We start from the raw sequence: 24,729 nt of genomic DNA, 5'->3' as shown, positions 1-24,729 counted from the left end.
GTTAATTTGGTGCTTCATTAGTGCAAATTCTATGTTGATTCTTCATCAGCAATCATTTGCGATTTCCTATAGATCTTTATGCATCATTTCAATTATGCACAGGATCAACAAGCTGGTTATGAACCCATTTCAGATGATGAAAAATAAGTTTTATTTACAAGAGTGAAATCTCTACTTGAATTCTGTTACCTTTTTCTTGCAACCCCGAGTTCAAGGAATTATAGGGAAAGTTATTCAGACTTCCCCTAATTCAGGATGTGAAAACAAGGATGGGAGGATGGTGGTTCTTCCCTATTTACCACTACCAGCATTCAACATGTAATAATCTACAGCCAAAGAATGATTTCCACTCATGAATTTCTCAAAGAGACATCCACATGTCATACAGCAAACCATTTTTGCAAAGCAGTTCATAATATGACATAAGAGGTGTCTTGCATTCAAACTAGTAAAATATTATCTATATCCAAGAACATAGGCATGCCTAAAGTAGCTTTTTGTACCTTTGGTTTAGATGGGTATAACTCTTGCACTGCTAGTGTGCATGGATTTTAACCGAGGCTTACTTGAGATATATAACCTGAGGTTGTATGCAAGCCCAGGGTTATAGGAATGGTAATGTTACACTATGGACATTTAATATTGTATTTTTCTGTATACTAAATTTTTTATTTTAATGGCTGTATTAAAATTGGCAAGTGAAACAAATCCAGCTTTTCTTTCATACAAGTTCATAATTTCAAACATACCATCAGTTATTCTGCATAGCTATTTAATTTTAAATATGAGCTAGGAAGTTTTCTGTTATTTTAAAATCACAAATCCCCCCCATTAATTTCCACTGATAACATTCCTGTTCATCAAGTGATCAAAAATCAATAACAGTTCAATACACTATTGACATTTATTATAACACCTTCCCCATCCATTTAATTTTATGAGAGAATATTTTTATAAAATCATTGCTACTAATTCAAGCATTTATCATTATATGCAAAAAGATTGCTTGATGAGAATATTATAGACGGTGCATGTTTTTGACATTAGCATTTTATTTGGATGACTAATCTTGCAGATGTGAAATTTTAATGAATTATTCATGAAAATGCTTTTCTCTAAAATTTTAGATCCTGCTAATGCTAGTTATTAAACATTTTTATTTTCCTTTCTTGTAGAAAAAAATGTATTTGTCTGGAGGGGCACTGGTGCTCTGAAACCCCTTATGGATGGCTTAGGCATTTCTAAACCTTTTGAACCCACCAGTGAAGGACTGCATAATTCGAACCTGTAATGTTTAGGTTCAACTTTTTTCCCACTAAAGACCAATGCTATCAAAATCATGACAATTCTACATCCTCATTCATTTGAATAGCCTGTGGGAAATTGAGAAGTAGATAATTAGAGGTGCATAGTGGGTATTTGCACAAATGGTGGTTTGTGGTGGTGGAAAGTCCCATCAAGTCACAGCTGACTTATGGCGACCCTGCAGGGTTTTCAAGGCAAGAGATGCTCAGAGGTGGTTTGACATCGCTTGCCTCCATGTCATGACCCTGGTATTCCATGGAGGGCTCTCATCCAAATATTAGCCAGGTCCGGACCCTGCTTAGCTTCTAAAATTTGACAAGATTGCACTAGTGTGGGCTATCCAAGTCAGGAAACACTGACATATAAACAGAATATTTGTGCTGCAACTATGTTGCATTTTACACATACATTACACTCAGAAATAATTCCTGAATGGGACCATCAAGGATTCCAACAAGGCAAACAAAATGTGCTAGGATCAAGGAATTATTTTTGGCGCCATTGGAGTGACTGTACTTTCACATGAACTTAAATTCAATGTCACCGAGCAGTAGGAAGGAACCATGCTAAAGTAATGGGGGTAGAGGATTTCAGTCACTTTTTTTCCTCCTGAGATTCATACTGTCTCCCATCTTCCTCTCTTGCAATCAGTGTAGGGATAAAAGAGTTTGGGGAAATAGCATTTCACTATATTTCTAAGACTGGGCCTTACCATGTTTTGTCTCTTTAAGGAATTATGAAATAATCATAGTTACCCAATTGTAGTTTTTGACAGTAAGTAACCATTTGGACTACATTCTGTCAGTGGATGGGCCCCTGGGTTCACAGCATTAACTGGAATACATGAAGCCCCCCAAGTGCTTAGATAAAATGGATTAGCATACCATTCCCTTGACCTACCTCTACAAGTGAGAAATACACAGTGTCTTACAACAAAAAGCATGCAATTCAGGTTCCACTTTTAGTTCGGATTATCCATGGCTGGAAGATACCTGCTCGAGTGGACCTTCATGTATAAGATCAGTATGGTAGACCGGAGTGTTGAGGAAAGCAAAACACTTTGCACATGGGAACATGTATCACCAGTGTGAACAACCAGCACTTTTATTGCATTAGAGAATGCTATAATGTCAGTAATAATTACTGACTACACAACATTTTATTGTCTGCATCAACAGACATGGAATGATGGAATTACAGTTGATGTAAGGAACGAGTTTCTTGTATGCCTCAAAAAAAGAAAGATTGAAAAATAAAAAGGGGAATCTTGTTACTGGCAGCACATACACATGAAGCACCATGCTAACAGTCTGGACTGTACCATTTTCATCAAGGCTTATGGGAAGGAGATAATTCTGTAACCTACTCTGGGCTAGTTCAAGATGGAGAACAGATCTGCAAATGTTAACTCTCCAAGACTAGAATGAGAAATTATTTCTGTAACACCTAAAACTTTCTCCAAATACATTAACCAAAAGGTACCAAAGGCTTTTCAAAAGAGTGTAACACACATTCTCCATGCTATAAGGAATGTAGCTCATCAGCATTCTGAAAACTACAATAGTTTAAAATTAGGTTCTTTAAGAACTTTGATATATTTATATATAAAATATCTAATGATCTGTATTATTTGTAGAATAATACCCCTCCCTCCCCTTCCCCATCACTTACTTCTCCTATCTTGATATCTAGTTATGGGTACTATGGTTGCATTCTCCAAAGGGGACTAAAAAGCCACCCCCCCCTTTAACACAAGTATCAACTTTCTCTTTCTTCCTACTTCTGATGAAGAAATCCAGTATGTTTTATGTTTCTGATGACATGTTCTGGCCTGATCCAGAGACGGGAACGCAGTTATGTGGGGATCTCTTCCACCACAGTTGCAAAAAGTTGTTTAGGGGGTAACCAGCACATTAATCCCTTAGGGGCTGCATACAGGGTATTGGTTTTTTTTGGGGGGGGGGAGGAGGAGCTGTGCAATTGAAGCACAGGGGGCTATGTGCCTGCTTCTCCATTTCTGGAGTCCACCTGTTGGAGAATACCCTTCCTCCTATATCACAGTAGCTTAACAGCAGCACTGCTTATTTATCTGGGAAGGGAAGGGGGCTCCACTAGGTCTGTAAAGCTGTGTATATTTTTGTGACACAGAGAGAGAGTGGATGAGAGGGATGGAGAGAGTGTGTGTGGGAGGAAGGGAGGCGTTGACTCTCATTCCTGACAACAGTTTACCTGATACATGGTACTACTTTTGTATTGTATGCTTTCCTTTGAGAAAAAAAGAAAAAAAAACATGTAACAAATTGTCTTTACATCTTGGCACCTTGTAAAGTATTTTTTTATACAAAAGTTCAATAATTTTGACACTCTCATTATTAATCACTACTTCACTGATAAACTTTGAAAGTGTGACCTCGGAATTCATCATGCAAAGTATTTACTGCAGGAGGAGGAAACATTTTTGAAACAACTTTTTTTTCCTTTTTCTTTAAGAGAGCCAGAAATAGGCAGTGGTAGGATAACAGAAGGGGGTGGGGGGTGAGGAAAGTATTTTTTTTAAAAAAACAATAACAGCATAAAACAACAACAACAAAAACCTGTACAAAAATCATTCGATCCATAAGGGGGAGAGGAATCATCTGTCAACTATGTTACATTTTAGATGCCAAAAGGGGGGGGGGGCTGGCAAAACCAAAACAAAGCATCCGGGATTTTCTCCCACATGTCAGCAAATGTCATCCAATAGTCTTAAAGCAAGGATAGCTAAATAAAATACATGTGCAGCATATTCTGCAATTCCATTACATACAGTAGGATTTTCCCCCAAAGCATTTTTAAAGAATAGTTAATATAAAGCAGTTGCACAGAAAGCAAAAGGTGGTTTGACAAACAGGTATGCATTTTTTCCTTTTGAGGAATCATTAATTTTTTTTAAAAAAGGACTTTCTCCTCCATCCTTCCTTCCCTTGCCACCCCACCCCCATCTCCCACCCACCAAAAAGACAAATGATCACAGAGACACATTTGGGCTATATATGTACAACATAATAAACCCCAACCCATAGGAGCAAATTTTTTTATATCCAAAGGGACACAGAATCAGAAATTTGTAAAAAATAGTGTTTGCTTGATGTAAAGCCTGAGATTTTTTTTCCTTCTCTTGGTTCTTTTGCAGGATAGTGATACCTGCATGGTATGGTAAGTCTAATTTTTTTATTTCCTTTTCTTTTTAATTATTTTGCTACAGTCTTTAGACTATGCATGCAAGACATACAACTAAGTGCAACTGAGTGAAATGTATTTTTTATTTTTTATTATTTACTCATTCCCTAACAGTTTGAACTGAGGTATGCGTACTAACAGTTTCTCATGCTGTTATCTTTACTCATGTCTAGCTACACATGCGGAGAATGAACTAATCTACCAGATTTTTATCCCCTTTTGAATACCAAGCTAACCAGCAAAACCACTCAGTTTTGAAGCACAGGGGATACCTTCTCGTGCTCCCATCTGGCTACCTCCTGCACGTCATGGAGCTGCCTGAATAAGGCTTGTTTCGATAATGTTTGAAGTGACTACAGACTGCCCTTCTCTAAATGGAACAAAAAAATCAGCAAAGGAAAAGAGGAAAAAAGTATTGAAGATTTTCATATAACAGTTCTAAACTGGATGTCATTCATTGTTGGCCTGATTTTAAGTAAAGCGATACAGGGACAGGGGTTTCATACAGCGAATTTCCTTCCGTTAATGACCTGCCTCTGAAGCACTATGGTCATTTCAAATAGTGCCATTTTTTCCCTGCCCCCTTTTGCCGCGTAATCTCCCTTGGAGCTTTAAAAAAAAAAACATTCTAAATTGAGCACTATAGAGCTAAACCAATATACCGCTTCAATGCTATAGTGGCACCCCTGAGATGCCTTGACTCCACTGAATCAGCGCTAAACCAATAGAACACTTCAGTGCTATAGCGGCACCACTGAGATGCCTTGACTCCACTGACTTCATTGACTCTATAGCGGCATCTCAATGGTGCCATGATAGCACTGAAGTGCTCTCTTGGTTTATCACTAGAGCACTCAATTTAGAATGGTAAAAAAGTCTGCGGAAGATCACACAGTGAAAAAGGGTGGTGGGAAAGTAGCATTTTAGGAAGCAAAAAAGGGTGGGGGGGAAGTGGCATTTTAGGAAGCGCTATGGACATTTTAAACAGCACACCACAGCGATTCAGAAGTGCAAAAAAGGGGTAGAAAATGGAAGAAAGCAGTTTCCCTCAAAAGCGGCTCAACCACGCTTTGTTAACTCGATGCAAGCGGGTTTGTATGAACAGATAAATAAATTCTGCTAGCAGCTGGTTACTAAAATGGGTCTGTCTAAAATGACAGAAAAAATCCATTAGCAACCAGTTACTAAAACTGAGTACAATGGCAGTTTGAAAATGGCCATTAAGACTTTAAATATTTAACTGTCAGCAAAGAACACAATCTGCATCCAGTTGGAATTTACTGACAACTATCCCACTGACTCAAATGGTATCAAGGCTTACAAGGGGACAGGAGTGTTATTCCACATTAAAGATGCTGACCAAAGGGGGAAAACAACAGTCACCATCACACTAAAATCTTGCGCTCATAAACCAAATTTAAAAAGAAATTCTCCTGGCAGTGGCTTTTAACAAAAGTGAATAGGATTACTAAAGGCCAACGACCAAATGAAAAGGATTAAATAATTTCATGAGATATTCTTAGATGGCCCAGTTTAAGTCATGGGAAGTCCTCCGTAGATTACAGAACTGTCTCCTCACCTTTCTCAGATACTCTAATTTTTCTGGAAAAGAACAACAGACTATTCTTTTTTTTTTCTTCCCCCAAGATGGAAAGCTGCCCTTGGATGCTCCCTCCACTTAATACTGTTCCCTAATTTTAGCCTCAAAAGCTCTCTCATTGCAGTAATTCATTTGGTCATGGTAAAGGAACACAAAAAAAACCCACAACTTTGGTTCAGCCATCTACTTGGTCTTTTAAATTATACCCTAATAATGGAGCAGTTTTTCCTTCTCAGGTTAGCCATAGCCCATATCTTGTCATTTGCTTCTAAATTCTTTCACCTCCTTTGATCAACAATAAGAGGATATTTGGCTTCATAAGATAAAGCATATAACAGAGAACATAATTTACCTTTGTGTAATATTCTTTGGTAATTTTAGGGGGGGAAGGGTACAAAGTAAGAGTATAAATTAAGATCTGAAAGGCTTTTGAAATAAAAAAAGCTATAGTCCAACATAAATAAGTGAGCTACAGAGAAGTGGTTGGAGGACAAGAAGTGTTTCGTGTCCAGTGATTAAGGGTACTGATGCTTTAACATCAGTTGTCGGCATGCATTTGCTCTGAAGAACACTGTTCCCTTGCAACAGAAGCCTCAGTGCCAATTCACCCACAGGTTTCCAATTGTTCATTTTTTTCCATACTGGTTGGTGTGCTATTGCATAACAATCTTAACTGCAGTAACAGAATTTGCCCAGTTAAAATTATTAACACTTTATGACTAGTTTTCTTGACTTCCCAACAAGTTTCCACCTGAAATCTAATCAATATCCAAAAGAAATGTATGCTACTTAGCAGTCCTTGAACTGTTTAACTTGGTTAAAAAAAAATCAAACACCATACACAATGCTCTACAATTCCTATTTGCAAGTGCAAACCATAATACATGTTTAGGTATGCAATATGGTCATTTTAGATATCCTAGATAGGTTTGATGGCCCAGAAACTCATGATATGAAAAGAATAGCCTGATGTTGCACAATTTATTATTGACAAAATAAACGGTTGGGTGCTGCATGTTCAGGATTTTTTTTTGTGCTGTTCCGTTTTGTAATATTTGTTAATAACCATCATTTCTGCAAAATAAAAACAACCTCCAAAACAATGACAACACATACTGCTTTGTGGAATAAATTTGCTCCACGTCCTACACAATTTCTCTGCTGGTTTGCCTTTCATTCTCACTCTTGCAGTACTGCCTTGCTTTCTGTTGGGAGATAACTTTGCACATGGATTAGAGCAGCGACACGAGAACCTTCTTTTTTTCTAAAGGGGGGGGGACATATCCCCAAATGGAATGTTTCCCATAGCTATCGAAAATGAAGGAAACTGGAATGAATGGCAGAAAAAAAAGAACTACAAACAATTCAAAGGACATTCAGCTTTGTATAATAAAAACACCTAATAAACATTCATCACAAAAGTACAGAAAACATTAAGCCTCAAAAGGCCCTGGCCCTCCTGAGGCCTGAGGTCAGAACTTAAAATGGTGTAGGAGAAGTGGGGGAGGAGGGGAATCAAAGCTATACACTACAAAGCTGGGGAGAATTTTCGTTTAACCCCTATTGTGTATACATACTCACATGTGCACATACATACGTGCACACACGCACACACGCAGACTCACTTCCCCATCCCAAATGGAAGCAAAACAAAAACAAACCCAAAGTAAAAGGCAGTGATAATCAACATGCGATTCTGTGCAAATATGTTGTCCATTGGAATCCTTAAAATCTGGGCAAAGGCTTGATCTGCAATTTATGTGTACATGCTCAGCTTGATGTCTTCAGTGTCCCAAACTGGAAGAACCGCAGTCCAAAGTCTGCTGCCAAATAGTCGAATCGGTTGAATAAATTTACAACACTGATGTTGACTGTGAGAGGGAATCCCAAGTACCAAACAAGTCCATCCAATGCACAGAGTACAAATTCCTTTTTTTTCTCAACAAAAAGTAGAAAAATCAAAAATATTCCCAAATGGGATACTTGATGGCACTAGGAGTTAACATATTTTATAGCTGTCAAAATGGACCGAGAGTATCCTCCAGACTGTACAATAAAGGGGAGAGATTTCACAGCTAATTTTGAAGTATGTGTTTTTTTTTCCTCCCTCCCCACAATCTTCATTCACAGGATCCCGACCACAGACACACTCATTCTATGTCCTCGTTTACATTTTCGTCGTCATAATCTCTGTCGTGATCACACTCTGGACTGTGATTGGCTGTGGTCACTAAAGATAGTGGTCCTTCATTTTCATCTGGATCTAATGGTTCTTCTTTAACATGCACAGGGTGCCTGTGAAAAATAGAAAAGAAAAAGAAACATGGGCTGGCTGCTAACTCCTCTCTTTAAAGCCCGTGGGTAGGAAAGAGCAATGAACAATTTGGAGAACATTCGGTTTTGTATAACAAAAACATTTACTAAGTTTGGGATCATAAAAACAGTTGATCTTTTTTGGTGGAGAAAGTGGGGTTTAATTTTTCAAGGTGTTATGAAAATCCAGAAAAGATCATTCCTTTAACTAATGAGGAAGATATCTGCCACCAGTACAATCAATCATAACAAAAGGAGAGATGATTATGAGGCTTGTGAAAACTTCCCTCCCCCTGTATTTTTCCACACAGTGGATCCTAGCTTGGCTGCAAAAGTAAAAAGAAAGCCCCACATGAATAGAAACACAGAGGTTCAGTGGAGCAAAAAAAAAAAAAAGTCCTTGCTTCTCTATGGTTTCTTCATAGGGCTTAGAGAAAATGCTCTCGAGTGACACATTAGCTTGATTAATACAATCTTCAGATAAATAAATGAAATAAGCATCTGTAAAGCAAAAACAGTGGTTTATCAGCCCGCTGAGCTTCTGGAGGCTGAGCTAATCATCAGTTGCTGTGTGTTCTGCTGCTCTAGTTAACATGCAGAACCTGTGAGGCAAGTCTCCAGAGGACGACCCCAAGTGAGGTTCTATCATTAATCAACTTCAAGCAAACACAGCAAAGAGACACCATGATACATGCTTTAAACTCCAAATTAATGCATATTTTTACAAACTGTCAATAAGGGAAGAAAAGCCCTGCCAGGAAACACAAACGGAGAGGAAAAGGCTCGCTCAACACAACAATATGATAAGAAAGCAGAGTCCTAATGAGAATAATAACACTGTCAGCTGTAAACAAGGCAGAACATGATCCTCAGCTCGTGGTGGGCACTAAGGATGCACTAAAGAGATGAGATCTGCCAAATTTCTCATTATAGAAGAGCACGTGAATAACCCACAGGGGAACAAGGGTTGATTATACAAAATGGGCATGATAACAATTGAAAAATGTTGTCCGTAAATCATATTCACAACAACCCCCTTTACAAATACAAATTACCCTTCCTTTCCTTTTGTTGTTATTTGGTAGCTTTTGATATGCAAAATACCCCTGCAAGTAAGTAGTGTCTTGTTAAGAGACTTTATGAAAGGAAGTTTGATTTTATTGGCAATATCATGAATACAGTAATAACACAACCCATCTGGGAAAATCTCTTTGGTTACTAAATAATCAAGATTGAATACAATCCCTTAAAATAAAGCATGGGGTCTATGTTTCCAAAATGGGATGTACATAGTCTGAATCACTGGACGCTGTAATGGGTGAAGTTTTACCCTTCCATTGGGTCACAGAAAGAAAGAAAGAAAGAAAGAAAGAAAGAAAGAAAGAAAGAAAGAAAGAAAGAAAGAAAGAAAGAAAGAAAGAAAGAAAGGAAGGGAAAGGAAAGGAAAGGAAAGGAAAGGAAAGGAAAGGAAAGGAAAGGAAAGGAAAGGGAAGGAAGGAAGGAAGGAAGGAAGGAAGGAAGGAAGGAAGGAAAGAAAGAAAGAAAGAAAGACCCAGCATTCAGTGTCTGAACTTTCACCTTAGTGGTTATAAATTTAGAGTAAATGCTACTTCTCCTGTGGACCACAAGGAAGCTGCAAGAAGCCAAGAATCAATTGCTGCTGTTACAATGATTAGCATCACGATTTATAGGGGGGGCAAAGCCAACCAGCAGTGGTGTAACCAGCAATCACACTACAAGAGAAAACTAAGCTGATATATGTGCGAAACACAAGCAAGCCACACAAGGGCATTAATAACTAAATATTTGTGCTCCAAATTTTCAAGCTAGCATTCACTGGTGACGGCTATCTCATGATATCCTGAACGCACCACCACCTTCTACCAGTAGTCGAGAACACCTCTACAAGTCTTTTCTCCAGTACAGACTCATAAACTGTACATTACTCGGTAAATATGAAGGCATTTGCCTCACCTTCCTATTACTTCCTGCAAAAGCTTTTCTGCTGAGCTTTGTTTCCAGGATGGGTCTTTGCTGCCTTCCTATTTCCTCTGCACCACTCAAAAGGCTGCAGTTTAAAGTGGAAATCCAGAGCGACTGCAATAACTTGCATGGGCAGAAGTGCCTTCCATTTTCGCAAGAGTTACTTTGGATCTAATCTAAACAGACCAGGCAAGCTACCATCCTTACAACCGTTAGCTCATTGCTTTAACTTTCTAAACAACCACACATTGCTTTCCATGTTTTGTTTCTGAACAAAGGAGCACTTTGAGAAACACAAGGATGCAGAAGATCTGGCACTGGTTTGGCAACTGCCGTGTAAGTGTCAGCCTGCAGGACTGATTAACACACAGCGATGCTTCTCTCCGGACTTTTTTCCATCTGCATATGGGAGGAACAATCTTTTGATTGTAAACATGAAAGCAGCTATAACAATTAGGATTTGGAGGGGAAATTATTTTATTGTCATGGTTGCAGATGTACCCTGGCAACCCAGTAAACTGCCTGGATTGCTAATGTGGTAAAACCTTGAACCCAGGTATCAATTAAGGTACATAGAATTAAAGAGTAACCTCTGATTGGAGTGTTCATACAAACTCATGGGGTTGTATCCTGCAGATATTCCACTGAGAGCAGAGGGAGGAAAGGTGATCAAGCCCGATTTCACTCCTCACAGCCGCTCCCAGTGTGCTTGGCTGTTTCTGGCCGCAAGGGTCTCCCTGGCAATACCTTTTCAGGGGTCACAGGAGGAGGTTGAGGACAAAGGCAAAGAAAGATCCATCTTCTATCACAAAACATCTGTAGGATACAACCGGCGGTCACTAGCAAAAGGTAAGTGTGAACTGTGTAATGATATCGTGGAGTAATTACAATCTCATCAAAACCTCTTTGGAAAACCCCCTCCAACTCCTTGGAAAACCGTGTTTCCAAGAGTTCATATTCTTTTTTCTGTCATAAAGGGCCTTCATATATCTGATCTGTTTCACTTTAATTCAGACAAAGCAGTTACTACGCAGACTATGAAAGTAGTTATGACATTTCTCTCTACGCAAAATGGTATAATTCTAGAACTCTATACAAATAATAATCTAGGTATGCAGACACAGACTGCTTCTCCTCCATTGATAAAGAACTGGTGTGAGGGTGCTTTCAAAGCAAAAGATGCCAAGACATGGCAATATGCTACAAAGGCAAGCTCTGCCAAAGGCATGGTATATTGCCTCAGAAAATAATCTGAGTGCAGAAAACAGATTTTTATTCATGCAGATGAACCATCAAAAAATAAAAACCAGGTAAGACTCTGGCTATCCAAGGATTTCAAATCATGCATCATGCTGAGTTTCTAATACCTCCTCATATCAGATTAAAGTGACTTCTGAATGGGGTCTAGATGTGGAGGCAGTATTAGAAGAATTCCCCTCCCCCCATTTCTCTTTGCAGCCTTTACTTTGCCTGGTATGGGTTGAATGACGCTGAAGCACCACTGTAAATAAACAGCAGCTACCAAATGTTCACAATTTGAATTTCATCTATACGCCTATTATTTTAATCCTCTTCCACAACAAACGTTATAATTATATATGCCATAATGTATACACAGTATATTGTTCTAGGTACAGTGAGAATTTACAGGGAGGGACCACAGCACACACCAGTACAGCACATGTTTTGTGCACATCAGGCCCTGGTTTAGGTTATGACATCTTCATTAAAAGTGCTAGAAAAAGTGTGTGCTTCCTAAGAACTTGGAGAGGCAAGCCGGCAAGAGTAGACCATGCTGGCTTAAATGGTCCAGTGGTCTAATTCAATATACAGAAGTTTCATATGATGAGTGCTCTTTGTTATATATTGATTTCAGGACACATTTTGGTACACAGTTTGCCTAGCATGTGCAAGCTGTAAACTATCATGGTCCCCTTTGCTGTTATTTGATCATTAATGAGGCCTGTGAAAATGCAGTACTCTCAAACAGTACAATTGTAAGCAGAGGTGGACCCTTCTAAGCCCACTGATTTCAGTGAAGGGTGTAGCTGTGCTTCAGATGGCACTGTTTGGAATCTTTCAGACTCAGAAGGTGGAGTCTTTTATACTATGTACGCTGCTTTGAATTCCAGTATTAAAAAACACCATCTTAACAGATGGAAATGAAAAAAAGAAGAGAAAGACACAAAGTAGTCACCAAAGGCTGGTACTAGAATTCAAAAATGCTTTTCTTATCCTTACTTGGTCTCAGAATTTCCCACCATTCCCTTTTGCTGGGACATTTTTTTTGCTTCCGAAAAGGGTTAACTATAAATAACTTTACTGACTGCAGGTTCCTTCTTTTCACATCTGACTAATTCTTTTGTCCACTCCAGGAAGAGAGAAGCGTTTAATAAAGCTAACTTGTTTAAAGCCACTGTGGGCTCACACAGCACCCAACCATTTGCTCTGTGGCTACCTTTGAAGCATGTCCAAATGAAAGTGTTATATCCTCCAGCTGTAATTATGCAACTAGTTTCTCATGTTTCAAACGACTGGGGGGAGAGTGGGAAGCAGAGGCATTTCAGTACGTCATAAAATGCAATGAACGGCAGTAAGATTTCTGCTGGAGTGTTATACTTGCTTAGTTGTCATGTTAACAAGTTTGTGATAAAGTTTAAGGCTTGATCTATTCCAATATACCAGCATGGTTAAAAACAATTTACTTTATGGCTGGGAAGTCAATTTTGCAAAGGAAAAGAAACATATCCCTGTAAAAAGGTGCAAAATGGAAATCTGAGTGCATAGACAATAACTACCTACTATGGCACCAGTAGTTTGCACTGAATGCTGGCATATCATTTTATCTAGCTAACATTATAAGTTGTTGCAGATTTTCTGGGCTGTATGGATGTGGTCTTGGCATTGCTGGACCTGACATTTTGCCAGCAGCTGTGACTGACATCCTCAGAGGTATAACACAGAGGGATGGAGTACTCTCTGTATCAAGGTGAGAAGAAAAATGGTAGGCAGGTAATTTATATCTACTCAGGAAGGTGGCGTAGGGCTGAGTCATTATCTTGTAGGAGTTCCCCAGACTATGACATCCTGGAAAATCCTTTAAATCCTTGAGAGGGGAGGGAGAGGGGCTACCGCTGGCCACACACCTGAACTCCAAGTGGTGAGTTTGCCACTTGGAATTCATGTGTGGGTGGGCCCCGCTCACAAGAAAACATTTAAAGGAAAACTTCCCTTTAATTTGTCACCTGGAGTTTAGGCGCGGGTGGGCAGTCAATCCCCGCTTGTAAAAAAACCATTTAAAGGGAAGCTTTTCTTTAAATGGTTTCATGTGAGCAGGCGCCATGTCCCCAATGTGATGACATTACTTATGCATGACATCATCATATTGGGGAGTCCCCACTCCCTCCTGGAATGCCCCTTAAAGTTCCCCACTGATGAGAGGTAAGGACCTGGTTACCCTAATCCAGGGGTATGCCTCTTAGCTCACCATGTCCTGGCCTCAATTCTCAAGGCTATTTTTAGTAGTGGTCGCTGGCCCTGTAATTGGAGCCAGAACCAATTCTTGAAGTATATTTTTAACCTGCTCCAAACCATCCATGTTTGTGCAGCAGCTTTAATTTCCCCCCACCGTGGCTTTACACAGATCGTATCTCCCCCTAGAACTATCTTTTGGGATTATTTTCTACCTGGACATTCAGGCCCCTACCTAAACTTGTATACGTTGGCTGTTATGACCAGCTCTACCTTCCCTTTTACACTTCACTCTGTTGGCCTCTTGTCTTCCTTCTTGAGTGGAATATCTGCACAGTTTATGTGTGCGTGTGTGTATGGGTTATTGTATGGGTTATTGGGTTATTTGGCTCTTAAGGTGGACATTCTAGTACTGCATATTATTACTGTATGCCCGATTTTAATTTTTATTGTCTCAGTCTGTCACTTCTCCAGACCAGCTGCTTGCTATCTCCCTATCCACTCAGCCCAAGCTCTCCCAACACAATTTTGAATCCTATCCCACAATAAACGTCTCTTGAGAGAAGGATGTAGATACGCTAATTAAATCAACAAAGGGCTCATAGTATGATAATAAACAAATCACTTGTCCCTGGGTAGCTGATAGGAGAAACCATGTATCTACAGTGTAAGACTTCTATGCACGACTACTTAAAAACCAACAACTGTATTTTACGTGTAGCACACATTTAGTGTCTATGTTATTTTAATTTTTTTAGGCCACTATATAGCCTATACATTCAAACCTACATGAATTGCGAACACATCCATGTGGCCCATACCCTTTGGGGTATGGAAGTATTACTATTCAATTATTCAGTGTGACATCACCAAGCCCCACCCATGATATCATCATGCCCCGTCCAAACAGGGTTTAGTATAGTGAGGATCTGGCAGCCCTACCCTCTCCCACGCACACTAGTGTAATAATGCCTCCCCATAATAAAAGCTCTGGCTATCGGTTTATTGTTTTCAATAATTCTTCTCATAATCTTAAAAAAAGAAAGCTTCAAGGATTCCCTATGTGCATCATTTAAGTACTTTTGCGACACAAAACCCAGATGCCTTCCACCTGAAAAATTTCACATCCCAGAAACTCCCCCAATATAAGGAACTATCAAACCCTTAACATTGTCATGCAAAAGCACAAACGTATTTGTGACTAAAAATTGCCTCAAGTGGAATCCATTGAAACAGTGCTAAAAGTGTGTCATGTCACTCTACTTTGGGAATGCTAATTAATACTGCACAAACAATCCCTATAAAAGCTAAACACATTCAAATGTTTTGAAGTAAATGGCAAAAGACAATGTTCGAATTAATTATTAATTAAAAATGAATGTTGCCATCTTTAAAGATTTTTTTTCAAAGCACAATGCGCACTGATTTAAAATGCTGAAATATCAAAGTTTTAAGAGCCTCAGATTTCCTGTCTCCTCTACCCCCTGCTCAACATATTATGCAGGTGGGAAACTTTTTTTTAAAGCATTAAATGCTAATTACCGTCACAACTAATTATTAGGGTGGCGTTAGGTTAATGTTTTCCTACCTTTTGATTTAGACCTACTTTTGTCAATGCCTTATTCATACTGCTTTGAAGTAGAAGGGCTACAAATTAATTCTTTCAACCAGTTTATTAATTGGCTATGTGATCTTTTGGCAATAGGACCAATAATTTCATGGTCACGCTTTAAGATACAGCTTGCCTCAGTCATTCATAGTACCTTTCAAAATGTAGCAAAGGATTTTGAATAAAAATGGGTCAGCTCCTGCTTTTCTTTGAAACGACAGCTAACCAATATGTAATTTCTGGACCTCAGGCACTACAATGAATTGCTGGCATCACCACACTCTCCTTGTACCACATATGGGATGATACTTATTCCATACATCTGAAAGTTTCCACTGAACAGGTGAAAGTAGATAACCAACACAGGATTTTGCCTCATATAAATATCAGCATTCTTGTAAAAACAAAACTATATGGATCATACAGCTAGGCACAGCTTGGAAGTATGCGTCTAAACTTGAAGACACCTAAACTAAATAAGGGGTTGGATTCAGCCAGATTTTTCATTCAATCCTGCCCAATTTCTCTCCTGATCACAGCCCTGATCCAATACTAATTTTATCCATAAAGGTCCTGTGATCCTCAGAATAGCATTTGGGGGGGGGATGTCAAAGGGGTCCCCCCATCAGTCCTTTTTCACCAGCTGAAACACTGCCTGAACCTAACCCATTGTACTCCACAGTCTAGTCACTCTTGCCATTGCCATAAAAAATGAGTGTTGTGTTGTTATTTTAGGTCCACCAAACTCAGCGTTCAGTTTCCAACAGTGGCTAATCATATAGCTTTGGAAGCCTATAAACAATACAATATTTTGAGGGCCATCCTGAGTGTGGTGTGATCCCAGCTCAAAGAGAGGCTAGGGTGTCTTTGAATGAACAGGCTGCGTTTTAGCTGTCATGTCCAATAGCCACTGACAGATCATTCAAAGTATGTGAGGATTTGATTTTAAATAGTAATATTTTTTAAAAAAACAACAATGTAATGATTATCTTTGACAAAGAAATGTACTTGCTTACTACCATTTGTGTAGTGCTGTGGTCTTGGAATTAAATGGCAAGCTAGTTGGCCATTTTATATCTAGGTTTATAGGTCAAGCAAATTGAACTGACTGGTGTTTACTGGTTTCTTTTTGAAATATGAAAGCCGGTAAATGGCCCTTCTACTTCTAATCAACAGAAACATTTCTGAAATATAGAGCTTCAGAATGATTGTTCAGCACTGGGACTAAAAATTAAACTTTTGCAGGTGGAGTGAGGGGAGACAGAAGAGCAAAATTTAAACAAATTGCAACATTCCTTTTTACTTACATTGCTTGCATAGGAGAACGTCCTGGACTGCTGTCACTCCCATTACTGTTCGCATGCTCCATTGCACCATTAAGCTCTTCCTTCATAGCACTGGCTAAACTGCCCAGAGTGGGGTTTCCCATGGAAGCAGTAGTGTACAGAGGTATACTGTTCTCAGCCATTGAAGCCTGTCGAGTCAAGGAACAAGACATGAGGAGTCATAGCAACAGACATTCATGCATGTGCCACAAACTAGTTCCAAGGTACTCTCATTCTGTTTACACTAGGTTTGCATTAAAGATAATGAATAAAAAATCCACATCATCAGTTTCATCACTGGCTGTAATGTGGCTAAGACTTCAGCCAGCTCTGTTTTTCTCACACAAGTTTTACTTACACTACACCAAAGAAAACCACACCTCAGGGGAGAATGCAAATTATGGGAAGCCAAAAGGGACTGCATGATGGTGTGTGTGTGAAGTCCTGGACCTTCTTCTCAGTGTGCAAGTCACATTACTTTGTTTTTGATCTTTGCACACACCAATTAATTATGCAGCGATCCAGTGTACGGTGCTGTTAAACTTCAGCCAAGTAGGCCTCGGCTTAAGGGTCAGTGTATACATTATTGTTGCCATAGGGATGCCACTGAAAATGGCCTTCTCATCATAGCTCATCCTTAGTCAGCCTCAAATGTTTATAAGAATTTGCTACTCTGGGGATGGTCTTCACACTATGAGGCTGAAGGATTTAAAGGATTTTAAGAAAAGGTTGGCTAAACTGTATTAGTAAGATTATTATATGCTTTACACGGGGCTCTTAATGCTAGTGGACATGAAGCAATAACTGTGTGCAGTGGCATACCACATTAAGTGGGAAAGATTTTTTCTCCTCTCAGTAAAAAAGAGGGAAGTGTTCTGGAGATCAGGGGCAAAATGGATAAACATCAGCCTCCATGTGGGGGTAAGGAATGGATTTCCCCACCCACCCTGTTTATCTATTGCAGTCCCCTCACTTGGGTTAGAGGGTAAGGATATCTTCCCACAGAGATTCATATTTACATTTTTATGGTCAGAAGGTCAGATTACCCAGTGGAACCCGAATATATTTTTGCTATGCTTGTAGCTAAGGTGGCCAGGTTGTTCTCTCTGGCCTTGGTTCCTTGCCACTGCTCAACAGGATGGCTGAGGGAAAATGGGTGGGTGGGGGGCCTGAAACAACATTGTTCTAGGATTTCGTCAAAACTCTATACCAAAACCCACAGATTTTGGGGGGAATCTCCTGCCTACTTGTAGCATATGGCTTGCTTCTTTGAACACATTATATGTATTTATTTAACCTTTTATATCTTAATTCTCACCCAATAAGGTTCTCAAAAATTAATAACAAAATCAGAAGTTACAGTAAAATAAAGGAAGTTTTAAAAATTATTATAAAAACAGCAAAATCTTAAAACTCCAAAATCTTCAAAGTTCCCTAAAAAAAGTACAATAAAATCAATTCACCTAAAAGTTAGGGGAGGAGAGACAAATGTTTAATTAAATAGCTTGGTTTGTATTATTGTCTGTGTGCATGTCCTATACGGTTAGCCTTAATATAGGCAGAATACCCAGAATACACTTCCTAGAATATATAAAGTAACTCATACTCATTGTTGTTTGTGTTCACTCTCAAGTAAGTTTTGTATATATGTGGTGGAAGTGTACCACAGCAAAGACATTCTGGAGAATGGTTAGTACACAGATATCACAAGGCATTAATTACAATGTAGAATTTACTCCAGAATAAACTCCAGACTTAGGGGTCTTTCACATTACCTTAAAAATCCACTTGTACTGCCTGATGTAAACATGTTTTTTTCTAGTGTTCACACAACTACGTAAATATCCCAACTATCTCATATCTGGTGTGGGTGCTTTTTTAAAATTTGCATCTCAATAGCGAAACGTTTCAGTGATCGAAGGTCTCTCTCTCAGTCTGGTCTGGTCTCCTCTCTCTGTATAGAACTACTGCAGTGTTTTTGACACATCAGCTCCCAGTTTATCTGCCTCTGTTGTAAACCAGATGTGTTGTTGAACCCCTGGAGGAGTATCCACTGTTCGTGCACTCATACACACACACGTTCTGTGTTGTGCTATTTTTAACAGATGGTTGAAGTACATTTAAAGGTACAGCATATGTTCTGCGATCGCAAATTTAGAAATAAATCCCCCAAACAAGAGAAATCTTTGCTGCGTCTCTTAATCAACCACATCTCTCAATCCAGGTGCTTTCATCAGGACTCCGGAAGGAGCCCCCCCCCGGTGAAGCTTGGTTTTCAGTCCCCTCCCAGGAGACCATGAGAAGGGTGGCCATCTTAAACAAAGTTCTTGCTCCTTAATTCTGCAGACAGGTGCGCGTGCACATACAACCTCTGCTGGAGAAGTCTGCCCATTCCCCAATTTACTAGGGGAACATTTGTTTGCCCTGCAATACTAAAGCCAATGGTGCAAATAAATTATCTCATCAGAGTGAACAAGGTTGCTGAAATACTCAGATGCTTCAATGGATGTGCAAAAAAAGAAAGAAAAAAAGACACACCCATCCACAACCCAGAGCAGATGGAACTCCTGAGGTGAAGTCTGAACTGATCCCATTGATAGCATGATCATCAGAAGAGGCACAACACGTGTGAAAACGTGAAAGGCAGCTGCAGTCTGAAAAAACCCTTAATTACGTAGCATCTACTCCTGCAAACCCATAGCATGGCTGTACTGCATGCAGTGTCTGCGGCTAGATTATTACTTACTAAGGCATGGAAGCAAAAGATCCCTCCGAAGGAAGGTTTACCCAAAAAATTTAAGGGGTTTCATGCCTTAATGTGACCCATAGCTCTGCAAAAGAACACTCATATTAAGAGACTGTATGGCGTATGGAATTAGCTGTAGTAACAGAGCAAATCTCTTCTTCTTTATACCATGAGCAGGACGTTTTTGTTGAAAGTTATATGGCACGGTATAGTCTGATCTTGTCAGATCTTGGAAGCAGGGCCAGTACTTGGATGAGAGACCCGCAAGGAAGTCCAGGGTTGCTATGCAGAGGCAGGTAATGGCAAACTACCTCTGCTTTTCACTTGCCTTAAAAGCCCCTTGCCGGGTGAGGGCAGGTTACCATAAGTCAGTTGCAACTTGGCAGCGCATGCATACACAAGCATACAATAAAAATTTAAAAGATATAATAAAAACAGAAAGCAGAAATATCTTAATCAAATGGTACCCTAGCATATTCACAGCAATACTGAAAATGGATAATATACAGAGTGGGAAGAAATGCATACAAACTTCAATCAAAACAGTTAAAAGATTCAGTGTCAGGAGGATGGATCTGGGTTAGATGACTGCATAGACAGAACACCACAGCTGAGAAGGTAGGGGAAACGAAGCCACAGAAAAAAATTTTCCTGGAGAAGCTGAGAATAAGCTTGCTAAATAAATAAAACGATCTGAGGCTTGAATTCAGGACCTTTAGAATATGAATATGAGGTTTTGCCTAATGCATTCAGAAGGCTTAAAGAAATGGGACTAGTTTTAACCAAACTGTTCAATGCTTCAGGTACCTCCTGCATAGAACTCCGATCCATTTTCTATTTATTTCATTCTATGAGCCTCTTCACATTCATTCTCATAGGTAGCAGAGGAGTCAGCCTTTGTGGGAACATACATCTGGGGCAAATAACCTATACAGGGTTAACTGTGAGTCAATGCAAGAAGGATTTTGGTTCAGGGCAACTGGCAGATGTTCAGTTTGCTCATACTGTATGTCATTCATAGCAACTGAGTTATGGTTACACTTTTGTGTCACCATTTACAGCTCTGATGTTTTAGATAAACCAGATCTTGACAACATTAATTTCTATGTTCCCATTTTCATTTGCAAAAACTGCTTTGACATAATTTGCATTTAATTATGCAGGGCTTGCACTAACCCTCACTAGTTCCAATACAGAAAGAGCACTTGGTGGAGCTTTTCATTTGTACCCTAACTAAGGTTTCATTCTTGCTAGTCACCTGACAAAAGTCATAGGGCCAAACTAGATGTTACGGGAGCTATAAGTCCAACCTGTGGCTGCCAATGTCATTTTAGAGAAGAGTTTAGCCATTTAAAAATGCTGCAAGGTGCAGCAGGACCAGGTGATCTTGTTTCCCCACCGGTGCCTTTTCAAGTGCCAAAGCAGTGCCCACCGTACCCATAGTCTCCCCTTAGCTCAACAGATACAGGGTTGGATCCAGACTAAGTTTTCTGCTAACAGAAGGCACTCCCACCAGTGGAAGAGAAATTTCCCGCTTCTCCCCTCCTGCTGCATCTCATTGATCTCCCTAAAATGCTATCCCTGGGGGACAGGGGGACACTCTGAAATGGTATGAGGACAAATCGGGGGTCAGAAGCAGGAATGGGGAACTGGCAGAAATTCCGCCTATACTCAATCCTAAATTCTGCTTTGAAAGCTCTGTCTGAAGTGGTAAGTGCCAGACCAGATCAGCTACGTGCAGGATAAATAACACAAGAACTGGGCCCAAATGGATGCTTTTCAGAGGAAGGCAATAAACTGGTAAATCACTTCCTTGCACTTGCATAATTGAGATTAAGTGGTTCTTTTTTTTTTTTTTTTACACAGCACATGTATTGTGCCAGGTTCTTTACAATCCTCATTTCATTCATCCTTATGACAATCCTGCAAGGCAAGTCAATTTTATTCCCACAACTTCAAGCCATGAGGCTGAAAGTAAGTAACTGGCTATGTGCCACCTAAAAGTGGGGTAAGAATGAAAGTCTGCCAGGTTCAAGTCCCAATACACCAGACAGAGTTGTTTGCATTTATGATACAGATCAGATCTTGATCATCTTGACAAACCTGCCTTCTGAACACCAACTAAGAGGCAGTACTGGGATCCAGCCCCAATCCTGCAGTGGAATTTCCTCTCCCTATGCAATGTATGGATGGTAGCATTGCCACAGTGTGAATGGCTGCCAAAGCCATTTGGAATGTTGTTCTTCTGAGAAATCACAGAAAAGTGAATTGTAGTGCTGTACAGACAAGTCCACAAGACAAAAGAAAGAAAGAAGAAGAAGAAGAAGAACAAAAGGTGAAAAGTAGGTAGGGCAGCCTTCCAGAGCTGGCATTCACTATATTTGTTGTGGGATTTAAAGGGATGTAGATCGGGGGGGTGCGAAAGTCTTTACAAAAATTTTAAAAAACTGCCAACTGACCAATAGACTTAGAAGGATGTAAAAAGGACTTAAAGTGCTGGATTTGGTGGGAGGGAAAAGTGGTAAGGCGCCAATAATATTACAGACACTGGTTTGTGACAGCTGTACAGCAACAATCTATATAGCATGGAGAATTAGGGCATATAAGTGGGGAACTCACAAGGACTCGTGTGGGGCACTTTACTTTTCCCTGTATCCCCCTCCCCATACAATGTCCACTTTTCCTCCTCCTGACAACCCCCATATCCATATCTTTACAAATGCCCGTTTCTCCTTCCCACTGATTCAGCAACCAACCTTTTATCTGCCCCCTTTCAGCTACATCTGTTATTTATTTGCTTCATTTAAACTCTGCCTTTATCCACAATGGATACCCATAGCAACTTATAGCTTTCTCTTATCCTCATTTGACCCTGACAACAACCCTGTGAGGTAGGTTAGGCTGGGAATGTGTAACTGGCCCAAGGTCACTCAAAAACTTACATGACAGACTGGGGATTTGAAAATGGCTCCCTAAGACACTTGTCCAAAACTCTAACCACTGCAACACACTGACTTTCATAGGGTGGCTGCTATTGAACAGTAGCAAGTAGCTGGGCTTGAGTGAATTATGCAAGTCAGGTGGTAGCAAGTTACCCAGTGGTTGCTGGTGGGCCTGGCCATGTAAGTTCTCCCACAGAGGCCAAAACATCCCTGGAAAAGGCTCTGCCCCTCTGCCTTTTATTGACAGACACCAAGGGTGAAAGGCTGGCAACACTATGTGGTTTCCTAGCAACGGCCATTGACAGTACTAGTTTCTTAAAATTTATATTATTTGGGGGCATTTAATCCCCCAATTTTTTTATTTCAGATTTTTCTGAAAACCTGGGACTTTTCTCAGATTTGCAATAGAGAGACAAGAACCTGGTAACTAGTGAGCCCCACCGCAATGATATTATCTTTTTCACAATATTATACAGTCTGGAAAGGCCCTCTCTGCAGCTTCCTATTTATAGCTTAGGAACAAAACACAAGAAAATGAACAAACAACAATGCTAAAACAATGGGAAGAAATAACATGAAACATCTAAATAATGCCCTTCCCAGATATAAACTTAAAACTAGGGTCATACATTTCTCATGGATGCTTTGGCTTTAAAATAGGATTAGAAAGATTCATGTGGAAGAGGACCATCAATGGCTACTAGTCCAGCTGACTCAAGGGAACCTATGGAGGCAGTAAACTGTCACAAGCTAGTGCCAGGAGGCAACATCAGGGGAAGGCATTGGCTGCTCTGCTGTTTGTTGGTCCTCCAGGGCAACCAGTTGGCTGCTGTATGAGACAGGACACTAGACTAGATGAGCCACTAGTCTGATCCAGCAGTGATTTTCTTATATCCTTGTGATACCATGAAAAGCCATAGACTTTGGCTATTCTGGACTTAAGTCTATATAAGGAAAAGCATTCTGACAATGATTGGGCGGCGTGGGGGGGGGGAGACACAGCAAGGATGTGTATTGCAAAACTCGTGCATTGGAAGAAAAAGTTTGCAAATTAGTTCTTCTCTTCCTCCTGCTTAACACCAAAATATTTTGACTCTCCATTTGTTGCAATACAACCTGTGGATACAGATTCAGCATAGCTGTCACTGGGGGATGAAGAACTGTACCCTGCCTTTGTACTCTATCAAGCTGACCTCCCTGAAGCACAGTCCCTATCTCTATCCAGTACAATCAAAAAAGCTACTCTAACGAAGAGGATTATATTAATCTTTTTTTTATTTAAGATGCAGCAAAATAATTTAGATGAAGTGGGAAACGCACTTCCCACTGCAGAGATAACTTGTAATTGCAGTGAAGTAATTTACTTCTGGTAGAGCAGACCAGGAAAAGCACCAAACCACAGGTGGGACAAATGGATGGGCAGCAACAGGGGATTTTTATTGCACTACGCTCTGAGACGTAGATCAGTGCTATTAATTTAAACCTTTTTTTTTAACCTCCAAGGCTGTGATTTAACGTACAATCCTAAGCAGAGTTACATCCATCTAAGACCACTGACTTCAATGGACTTGTGTGTATAAAGTGCTTTCAAATCATAGCTGACTTATCACAACCCTGTAGGGTTTTCAAGGCACGAGACAAATGGAGGTGGTTTGCTATTGCCTGCCTCTGTGCCACAACTCCGGACTTCCTTAGTGGTCTCCCATTAGGGTTGTCGGGTGCTTACCAGCTACTGGTGGGGGGCTCCTGCTCTTTGAGATCACACACGCCATGATGATGTCACCTGGAAGTGACATCATTGCGCCGGGCACATCATACAGGGGATGCGCTAGCATTTGGCCAAAAACTCTATGGTCACCATAGAGTTTTTGGCCAAATGCTAGAGCATCCCCTGCGCATCGTGCCAGGCATGTCAGGCGTGATGGGGCTCTTTGGGGGCAGGGCTCCCCTGCTGGCCAGCTGAGACCCCCAAAAGTGGGGAACCCCCACCCCCATCAGGGGGATAGCAACCCTATCTCCCATCCAAATACTAGCCAGGGCTGACCCTGCTTAGCTTCTGAGATCTGATGAGATCAGGCTAGCCTGGGCCATTCAAGTCAGGGCAATAGACTCAGAGTGTAAACTTTGTTTAAGACTGCACCACCAGAGATGCAATAATGCACAATGGGATTTTACTCAAAAGTTTTATTCAATCTCCACACCATGACACAACCCTG

The 24,729-nt window shown here is 40.1% G+C and overlaps 1 protein-coding gene across 2 annotated transcripts in view; it reads right to left on the bottom strand.

Moving 5' to 3' along the window:
* Positions 1-6,993: 6,993 nt before the first annotated feature.
* Positions 6,994-24,729, bottom strand: part of FOXP1 (forkhead box P1) — a 544,619-nt gene continuing 526,883 nt past the window's right edge. For both annotated transcript variants that reach the window (XM_015418621.1, XM_015418622.1), the window contains exons 17-18: positions 16,808-16,974; positions 6,994-8,419 (exon numbers count right to left, since the gene is read on the bottom strand). In XM_015418621.1, the coding sequence (XP_015274107.1) occupies positions 8,275-8,419; positions 16,808-16,974 (312 nt within the window). In that variant the 3' untranslated portion in view covers positions 6,994-8,274. The remainder of the gene's footprint in view (positions 8,420-16,807; positions 16,975-24,729) is intronic.

This window comes from Gekko japonicus, unplaced genomic scaffold (genome assembly GCF_001447785.1).
Source record: "Gekko japonicus isolate JY-2015 unplaced genomic scaffold, Gekko_japonicus_V1.1 scaffold483, whole genome shotgun sequence".
Lineage (NCBI taxonomy): Eukaryota > Metazoa > Chordata > Lepidosauria > Squamata > Gekkonidae > Gekko > Gekko japonicus.
This window is presented reverse-complemented; position numbering and strand designations above follow the sequence as displayed.